Source organism: Carassius carassius, chromosome 44 (assembly GCF_963082965.1).
Source record: "Carassius carassius chromosome 44, fCarCar2.1, whole genome shotgun sequence".
Classification (NCBI taxonomy): domain Eukaryota; kingdom Metazoa; phylum Chordata; class Actinopteri; order Cypriniformes; family Cyprinidae; genus Carassius; species Carassius carassius.
In genome coordinates, this window is record NC_081798.1 from 774,237 (window position 1) to 784,277 (window position 10,041).

Consider the following 10,041-nt stretch of genomic DNA (forward strand, 5'->3'; position numbering starts at 1 on the left):
CAATGCACGCTTCCTAATTCGTCCCACCGAGAGCAGAGACTACATTACCCATACACCCTTGAGTTTTACAAGTGACAAGCGCATGCGTCGCTTTTGCTGCTGTCAGTGTCAACAACTCAACGTGGCCGGAGAGGGTGTGTGAAACGCATACACTCGGCTCGGTAAAAATACAAATACAGTGAACAACACTGAATATGCTCTCCTGGTTTCAGACTCTGAGTACTAAAAGAACAGGGTCAGAATCAGCTGACTCGCTGCTGACACCACACCAAGCCTAAATACTATCACAGACGCAAGCTAATGAAGTAATGCAGTAGCTCTTTCAGGTAGGGTGACCAGACGTCCCGAAAAATTCGGGACAGTCCCGAAATCTAAACTGTTGTCCCAAATCCCGAATCTGGCCTTAATTGTCCCGAAAATTAAACTAAAGCAAAATCTTGAGTAGTTATTGTCTAATAAACATTAAAAACTGTCTGCGGAGGTTGAGTCGTCCTGAACCAGCCCCTGCTGGCTGCTCATTGGCTGCAGCATCTTTTTTCTAAGTTCTAAAAAAATATACCGTAGGCGGCTAGGCCCGAATTTAGATATTCATTTATCTAATTAATATATATGCACAAAGACAATACCACCCTTTTTGTCCCCTTTTTGTTTTAAATCTTGATGTTGAGCGCAGGTTGCTGCAGCTGCGAGGAGGACAGTGATGCACGCGTACAGGAGTGATTGACAGTTCGCAGCACTGTGTACAAAAAATAAGTTTAAGCTCATTAGCGTTAGCGTTACAGAAAGGTCCCATTTACACACTGTTACAACAGTCATTGTTGTTTTTTTTGTTTTTTTTACAATGACATTTGAGTTCATGATTATAATGTTGTTGTTTCTTGTGGCAGACTAAAGAGTAATGCACATTTTATTTATGTTCAGTAGTTCTTTCTAGCTCAAGCAAATCCACAAACTAATAAAAGGATTTATTATTTTTTATAAGCTTGTCTGTTGACTGCTGTATATACTGTAAAACCCCTTCATTATAGTTGTTGTTACCTCAGGGAATGAGGGGAGTCATCAAAAAAAAAATTGTGCTTATATAAAAGTATTATTATTATTATTACTAAATAAAAAGATTAAAATTATTAAATAAAAACAAAACAAAAAAATTATATTGCTATTGAATTTGACTAAGGCTCAACTGTTTTGCGGGAAAAAAAAGTTATAGTAATAATACTATTATTGCTATATAAAAAATGACTAAATGATAAAAAAAAAAAAAAAATAGGTTAATATTGCTATTGGACTAGGGTTGCACAATTTGGCCAAATTTGTAATTCGTGATTTATATCAACAATGACTGATAATATTATTAATAATAAAAATAATACATGAAATAAAATTTCTAAATAAAATTAAGACCAAAACAAATGCTAAAATAAAAACCAAATGAGGATATAAAAGTAGGAAAAATAATAATATAATATTATTTAGTTAGTTCTTAAGTGTAAAATTATAACACTAATTATAGCTGCCTTCATTTATTTATTTTCAAGCTTAATCCATTGGACTTTTATTTTGACACAACCCCATACGAAGCCCTTAAAGCTTCTAAACGAATTTATTAAATTAATTCAAAGGCTTTTTAATTTAATAATTAACTTAGCCACATAATGATTTTGCTTCTATGTTGATTCTGCAACTATATTTGACAACTAAACATTGCATTTAAACTCAATTAATACTAGGATATTTAAGCAAATTTGTATTACATTTGATAAAAAAGGTGGTGCTTTGAGACTTTTTGACCCCCTGTTGTTTTTACTTTTGCTTTTTGTGTTCATTACGGTGTTTTATTGATATGATTTGCTACTGTGTGATGAACTGGAGAGCGGCTGACGTTTAGGGTTCAGATTTGCTGCAGTTTTTGCTCTTAATTTGTTGTTTTAGATTCACGCCTGCAGCAGGTTTGAACCTTTAACCCTTTAGAGTCGGCCATGAAGGCTCCTGTCACAGTAGCGTGTGTGTGTGTGTGTTTGTGTGTGTGTGTGTGGCCTCGCAGGAGTGTATCTCGCATTCAGCAGTGAAAACAAAGTTTGAGCAGCACACGATCAGAGCAAAGCAGATCACAGAAACAGTCAAAGACATCATGGATCAAATCAACATCGCCGCCGCGGACAAGAGGTGCGTCTGTTTCTCTTTACTTTGGGGATGTTGTAGCAGAAGATCCAGTAATCTGTACCAGAAGAGCGAATCCAGAAAGTCTTAACGAACATTATAAGTTGAGTTATGAGTATTGTCTTCCCGTGTGATCGTGTTTTATGTCTGATCTCAGGGTGGTTTCTCTGGAGGAGAGAGACTATCTGATTGACCGACTGGATTTCGTTCGCAATCAACTCAACCTGCTCATCCAGGACATCAAGAAAAAAATCGAGGCCATCACAGAGGAGGTGAAACACAAGGTAAAAGACTGTAAAGGTCAGAATAAGGTCATTAATATCTCCAGATGAACTCTTACTGGACTGAAGCAGCTCAGCTTTACTTGATTCTCCATCAATCATCTCAAATCTGATCCTCAGGATCTTTTGAGGAGCGTTTGTTTCCAGAAGCTTTACTTTCACTGTTCTTCAGCGGAGGAATGATCTTCACAAGCCTCCAGAACATCTCACATCTTTATTTCTTCAGCTCTCAATCACTGTGTTATATGTGCGGATCATTTACATCTCATCACACTACTGGAGATATAGAGTGATATTTACATCAGTTTATATCAGTAACTGCTCTACTGTTAGAAAGCTCTCATTGGTTTACGTTACAAGCATCAGAATGTCTTCGTATAAATATCAGCATCTGCAAAAAAAAAACTGCATATTTATGCTCAGTTTAAAAATAAATAAAAAGAGTCTTTAAATAAAATCGAGCCGTTTTTGCTCCATATTCTCAATACATGAGAATATATGATCCATAAAAGCATGATGGACCAAATATGATACTCAAAAAACAAAAACACGTGTGATCCTTGAGCACAAAACCAGTCAATTTTTTTAAAATTGATATTTATGCATCATCTGAAAGCTGAATAAATCATGTTTTCATGCAAAAAAAATCATGCAAAAAATTTTAAATACTGAGAAAATCATCTTTAAAGTTGTTTAAATGAAGTTCTTAGCAATGCATATTTACGGTGAAGATTTACAAAATATCTTCATGGAACATGATCTTAACTTAATGCCATCATGATTATTGGCTTAAAAGAAACAAACTATAATTTTGACGTATATTTGGCTAATGCTACTAATATATCTGTGCTACTTATGATTGGTTTTGTGGTCCAGGGTCACATATGCAAACTTTCAAAAAATATATTTTGTCAAAAAAAAAAATAAATAAATAAAAAAGCGAGTCCAGAGCAGTGAAGGACTGATGATGTAGTTTGTGTGTTTCAGGTGTCGGATGCCATGGCAGAAGAGATCTGTCGTCTATCTGTGCTCATAGACGAGTTTCGAGCAGATTTTCATCCGTCACCACATGTGCTCAAAATCTACAAATCTGTGAGTGTCACAATAGATTTGGATGAATAAATGGATAAATATCAATTCTGCTGTTAAAAACAAATAAAGAAACTGTGTAGGAGAGTGGTTATTATTTTCAAGCAGTGAGAAACAACAACAACAAAAAAACAAAAAAACGTGCACATCAACCCGATTATTTTGTTTAGCGTTCATGTAAACACTACATTCAGACTCAAGAATTAAGTTCGATTGAAGCACAAATTCTTCATGTGAACGTTGGTTTTGGTCCAAAATAATTTATATAGCAGCATATTAAACTTCAAATGTAAAACAAAAGAAATATAACAATAATTTATATTATTAAAGTTAATGCTGTCAAACGATTAATCGCATCCAAAATAAGTTCTTGATTACATAATGTTTGTATGTACTGTGTATATTCATTATGTGTATATACATTCAGTATTTATATAATTTATATTACAGATAAATATATTTAATATATAAAACTAACATATTTTGATCAAATATATACATGTGTGCTTATTTATATAGACATACCGTATTTTTCGGACTATAAGTCGCATCTGAGTATAAGTCGCATCAGTCCAAAAATACGTCATGATGAGGAAAAAAACATAAGTCGCACTGGACTATAAGTCGCATTCATTTAGAACCAAGAACCAAGAGAAAACATTAACATTTATAGCCACGAGGGGGCGCTCTTTGCTGCTCAGTGATAGACTACAGGAGCACTGAGTAGCATAGAGCGCCCTCTGGCGGCTGGAGACGGTAATGTTTTCTCTTGGTTCATTTCTCTCGGTTCATGTCAAATTAATTTTGATAAGTCGCACCAGTCGGACCAGCCAAACTATGAAAAAATACGGTAGTATAATATTTTAGATGCGATTAATTGAGAAAAAAAAACTATATATACACTATTGCCTATTTTTTGCTTCAGAAATCTCATTTAGTACCTGTTTTTTTTTTATAAATGTGTGACTTTTTTTTTCATATTATTTGTTATTTTAGTTTATGTTTGTAGCTTTAGACATTATCATCTCACTCAGTGCCTGATCTTTGCAGGATCTTCTGAGTCACATCGAGAAGGGCATGGGCAAGAATCTGGCCTTCCGCTGTTCTGATGCAGTAAACGCCTCGGTTCAGTCGTCTCAGCAGGACATGATAGGTGTGTGTGACAACAGGACAGACAGTGAACTGTGTTTGATATTTAAACACCAGTGGGTGACAATCCTATTAATAGACAATCTCTGATAATGGGTGAAGCGTTGCTCATCTAATTCTTTACAAAGGTTAGTATGTACTTGATTGCTTATTAATGTGTTGGTGTCAATCTGCTGTAGCGAGGCTAAACCATGAAACCAAATGCTGTATGGACAGTTAATGTAGTAATAAATGTGTGTTTTGTAATCTATCTGTCTGTTGTGCTTCCAGAGTGTCTGAAGCCTCTGCTGCCCTCTGCTGTACAGAGCCAGCTGCACATGCTCATTCCCAGCAGGAAGTTTGAGCTCAGCTACGACCTCAACTGTGCCACCCTGTGCTCAGACTTCCAGGAGAACATCGAGTTCCGGTTCTCTTTAGGCTGGACTACGCTGGTCCACCGGTTCCTAGGTCCCGTCAACGCCAAACGTGCCTTGATGCTGGTGGATCAGACCCTACCGGTACATGAATCAGAAATACGTGTTTCCACAGAGATACATAGAGATGCTTGTGTGGACTTGACCTTCAGCATTCATGTTTTGGTCTGAATTAGGGATGAATGATATTGGATTTTTGCCGATATCCGATATGCCGATATTTTTATAAAAAAAAAAAATTGTGTATACCGATATATTTCCTTCAGTTTGAAAACCACACCAAGTCTCTCCTGTGATGAAATTATAAACAAATTATTTTTAATTTTGTTTAGTTTTTAACAAAAACTTATTCGTTATAATTAAATAAAAAACTATTCATTTTTTGTTTTATAATGAAAGTACATTGAAAGCTTTGAAAATAATTATAAATCAGCTATATATATATATATAAATAAATACTGCTCAAAAAAATAAAGGGAGCACTTAAACACACAATGTAACCCACAAGTGTTCCCCTTATTTTTTGGAGCAGTATATATATATATATATATATATATATATATATATATATATATATATATATATATATCTATATATAGTTGATTAATAATTATTTTGAAAGCTTTCAATGTATTTAACATTTGTAGATGGTATAAGGCAAAAGAGTTGTAAAAATTCTGAAAATCTTTTAGAGCCCATAGTTAGTTTAAAAAAACAAACATATCACACATTAATGGATAGATCTATATATATAAAATTATTTAATTTAAAAGTGTCATATTCGATTTTTTTTTATTCATGTAAGCTATAGCTTATGACCTTTAAATCAAAACATACTTTTGATTTTATGACCTCAATTACTGATTTATTTAATCAGAGATACAATTTAAATGTTATTTGTGTATTTTACTTAAATTTTATTACAACTAGGTCAAAAGATCCCCTTTAGTGAATAAAATGCCTTACCGGACGGGCATTAGGACCCGGGTGACTGCTGACTCTCGCACTCCAGAGGCATCGTTCTGTACAAAACATTTTGGAATTAAATGCATTGATCCAAAATAGCGAATCTAATCATCATTCAGGCAAAAGTTCACTTCAAGGATGACCACTATGCTGATGCTATTTAATTGCTTGCACACCCTGAGCTCATGTGAGTTATTTCTGTTATCGGCAAGGCATATCGGCATATTTTTAATATTTGGCTGATGCCAATATTTACATTGTAAGCCATTATCGGCAAAAGTTCACTTCAAGGATGTCCACACTGCTGATGTGATTTAATCACTTGCACACCCTGAGCACATGCAAGTTATTTCTCTTATCGGCATAATTTTTCATATTGGGCTGATGCCAATATTTACATTTTAAGCCATTATTGGATAATTCAGATTTCGGTCTGATAAAATTATTCATCCCTAGTCTGAATGGAGTTTTTTGGGAGTTTATTGTTGTTGTTTTTTTTACTCAGCTGACGGCTCCAACCACCCCTTCAGCCCCGGCGATGGTTCAGTCTCAGGTCCCTGGAGCTCAAGGTCAGAATCAGCAATCACTGATGCAGGAAGAACTCATGATGTCCATGGTGAGCAATCTGGCCTCGGTCGCTTCCCGCACGTCTGTGAGCGTGATCATCGTTGGAGGAGTGGTGAGAATTATTGCTCGTTAATGCTTTATAATAAACCTTATTTTATATTATGTATTATTAGAGATGACAGTCAGATGTCCACTTCCTGTCTAATTGGGCGGTTCCTGGCCAGAATAAGTTGCAATGAGCTTGATTCTTAAATTAAGAAATACTTAAGAAATCATGTGAGTGACCACTCCTTGTGTCAAGGTGTAGTCACATCAGCACAATTTTGTGGGCAAAATGGTCCATTGTCTATTATGAACAGATTAGCTATATATGATCACTTCAAACCAAGCAGATGGGTGAATGAAATACATAAATGAAGAAAGCCAAAAGACTAAATGTCATTGATGAATATTTACGGAGTTATCTACTGTTTCGCCTGAAATTTGGAGCGAAATGACTGTAGAACGATGGCAGCATTGTTATTGTTACACAGTGATTGGTAGCTGTATTAGTAAAATCTGTTGACTGTAGCAATCTTTGATGCATTACATTTTAATTGTGACAATTCGAAGATGGGAAAAAGTATTTCTCACATTTCCCCCCCAAAGTTTTCATGCTTGTAACTCAATTGAACCGTCTAGACTAGTCAACGTTTGAAGTGGATCAAAACCTTTCATCAAAGTTGTCTTAAAAAGTTAAACCAAAATGCATTCTTGTCTTAGGACAACTTTGATGAGCTTTTTAAATCCACTTCAATTGTTGACTACTAAAGAGTCTTAAAAATTACAATTTGTTGAACCAAAATCTAAAAGGATATCAAGATATTTTTTATACTTTTTGAGTTACAGACATTCAAACTTTGGAGAAAAGAAAACAAAGTTGTTTTTCCTAGTTTTGAATGTTCAACATCGGCATAAAATGCGTCAAAGATTGCTGAAGTCAATGGATTTTACGAATAGAGCTACCAATCTCGGTGGAAAAACAATATAACAATGCTGGAATCTTTCTAAAGTTATGTTCCACCTGCTGTAATTTGGCTAAAAATCACATTTTGACCTCTACAAAATAATGGATTACTCAGTAAATATTCATCAGTTGCATTGAATATTTTGGATGTTTATGTCTTTCTTCAGAGGTAGGTTTCTGAAATTTGGTTGATTTGACTTGAAACTTGGTTGGTTTGAGATTAACCCAGCTGTGAATTTGCAATACCCATTGCGAAACCTGTGCTGGGAAATCTTTTGCCCTCATCCAAATCATCCACAAATCATCCCACATCATCCACAAAACTCCCTGAATGACGATAAATGTGAGCTTAAATTCCCATGGGTTGGAAATCAATGCATTATTGAAGTTAATCGCTATACCTTTTGTTAGGTGTGGCGAACAATTGGCTGGCGTCTGATCGCTCTCTCTATGAGTCTGTATGGCACGCTGTACCTGTATGAAAAACTCACCTGGACCACCAAGGCCAAGGAAAGAGCTCTGAAGAAACAGTTTGTGGATTACGCCACAGAGAGACTTCAAATGATCATCAGTTTCACCGGCTCAAACTGTAGCAACCAAGTGCAGCAGTAAGTTTTCACATTAGAGTCCATTTGACATCAGAGTTTGGTCCGTGATGAAGTCGTTTTGAGATGAATACACTGCTACTGATTACATTCACTGCAGCTCAAGTGCAACTCTGTGCATGCAAGGAGAAAATAATGTTAAAGTGTTCTTGTGTGTCTGATACAGAGAAATCGCCAGCACATTCGCTCGACTCTGCCAGCAAGTCGACATCACTCAGAAGGACCTGGAGAATGACATCCAACGGCTCACTGACAGGATCCAGAAGCTGGAAACCGTACAGAAGCAATCTAAAGTACTCCGGTCAGTTGTTTAAGCAGTGTTGGGGAGTAACTAGTTACATGTAATGGAATGACGTAATTTACAGTGGGGCTCGAAAGTTTGGGCACCCCTTGCAGAATCTGTGAAAATGTGAATAATTTTCAAAAAATAAGAGATCATACTAAATGCATGTTATTTTTTTTATTTAGTACTGTCCTGAGTAAGATATTGTAAATAAAAGATGTTTACATTTAGTCCAAAAGACAAAAGAAATTGCTGAAATTAAAATAACCCCATTCAAAAGTTTGTGAACCTTTGGTTCTTAATACTGTGTGCTGTTACCTGGATTATCCACGACTGTCTTTCTGTTTTGTGATGGTTGTGCATGAGTCCCTTCTTTGTTCTGAACAGTTAAACTAAAAACTGTTCTTCAGTAAAATCTTTTAAGGTCCTGCAGATTCTTCAGTTTTCCAGCATTTTTGAACTCTTTCCTGCAGTGACTATGATTTTGAGATCCATTTTTTTTTACACTGAGGACAATTAAGGCACTCAAACACAACTATTTAAAAAGGTTGAAAACTTTTGAACACGATGAAGACGGCCTAATTTTTTTCCATTTAGTTCTGTCCTTCGTAAGCAACAGAAGATACTTGTATGTTTCCAGGAACACAAATAAAGTACAATTTACGTTGATCTTCAAATTCCAAAAGTTTTCACCCCCCAAATATTTCGATTCCAAAAACAGTATCATAGCTGTTAAACTATATCTTATGATTTTAAACCTGTATCTAACTATAGAATGATCTCAAAGTAAACATAGCCATCATAGCTTAAAAATTTGAAGTTTTCCACATCTCTTCTATCGATTTGTAATAATGGACACATTTTCTTTCCTAGACATAAAGCCACCGCTCTAGAAAAGCAGTTAGAGGATTTCAGCTCCCAGTATCTTCGCCCTCAACCCTGATTCTGTTCACACGGACACTGGCTCCATCCGGAGAGCGATGTAACTCATGGATACTATATGCCCTGCTGTTTAGGGAATTCTCAACTCACCAGATGTTGCAAGGAGAGAAAATTGTGACTTGAGGTTAACTGTAAATTTGTATTCTTGAATTACAGCGGGTGTTTTGGTTGAGGTTTTTCCTGTACTGAGATGCAACTGAACTTAGGAACACTATTTTGTGAACTGTGAAGCTGCTCTATTAAGCAAAACATGGAAGTAAAGAGCTAGAATTTAAAAATGCTGTTCAGGTTCATCCTAATGAAGGAGTCAAACTTTATTTCATACTTATACCCAGCCTTTTTCACAGAGCCTTTATTCAGAAACAGAGTTCATGTCATCAGACAGGGAATTCAGATTTTGTAGATTTGCCTTTTGATCACAAAACCTATTTTCTATCTGTTCCTTGGTAACAGTTTGACTCCGTATAACCCTGTGTTAAAATTATTTTCATTAACTTGCTGTCATTTCTAAATGCATGTAAATGGAATATCCTGAAAATAAATTTCTCCTGTGTAATAAAAATTATAAAACATTACTAAA

General features: G+C 35.4%; 1 protein-coding gene across 1 annotated transcript in view; it reads left to right on the forward strand.

Annotated features, from left to right (window-relative positions):
* Positions 1 to 10,041, forward strand: part of LOC132126162 (mitofusin-1-like) — a 21,917-nt gene extending 11,876 nt beyond the window's left edge. Inside the window, exons 10-18 of the mRNA XM_059537268.1 lie at positions 2,045 to 2,166; positions 2,318 to 2,444; positions 3,429 to 3,533; positions 4,581 to 4,683; positions 4,950 to 5,176; positions 6,564 to 6,737; positions 8,043 to 8,239; positions 8,403 to 8,537; positions 9,393 to 10,041. Of these exons, the coding sequence (XP_059393251.1) occupies positions 2,045 to 2,166; positions 2,318 to 2,444; positions 3,429 to 3,533; positions 4,581 to 4,683; positions 4,950 to 5,176; positions 6,564 to 6,737; positions 8,043 to 8,239; positions 8,403 to 8,537; positions 9,393 to 9,462 (1,260 nt within the window). The 3' untranslated portion in view covers positions 9,463 to 10,041. The remainder of the gene's footprint in view (positions 1 to 2,044; positions 2,167 to 2,317; positions 2,445 to 3,428; positions 3,534 to 4,580; positions 4,684 to 4,949; positions 5,177 to 6,563; positions 6,738 to 8,042; positions 8,240 to 8,402; positions 8,538 to 9,392) is intronic.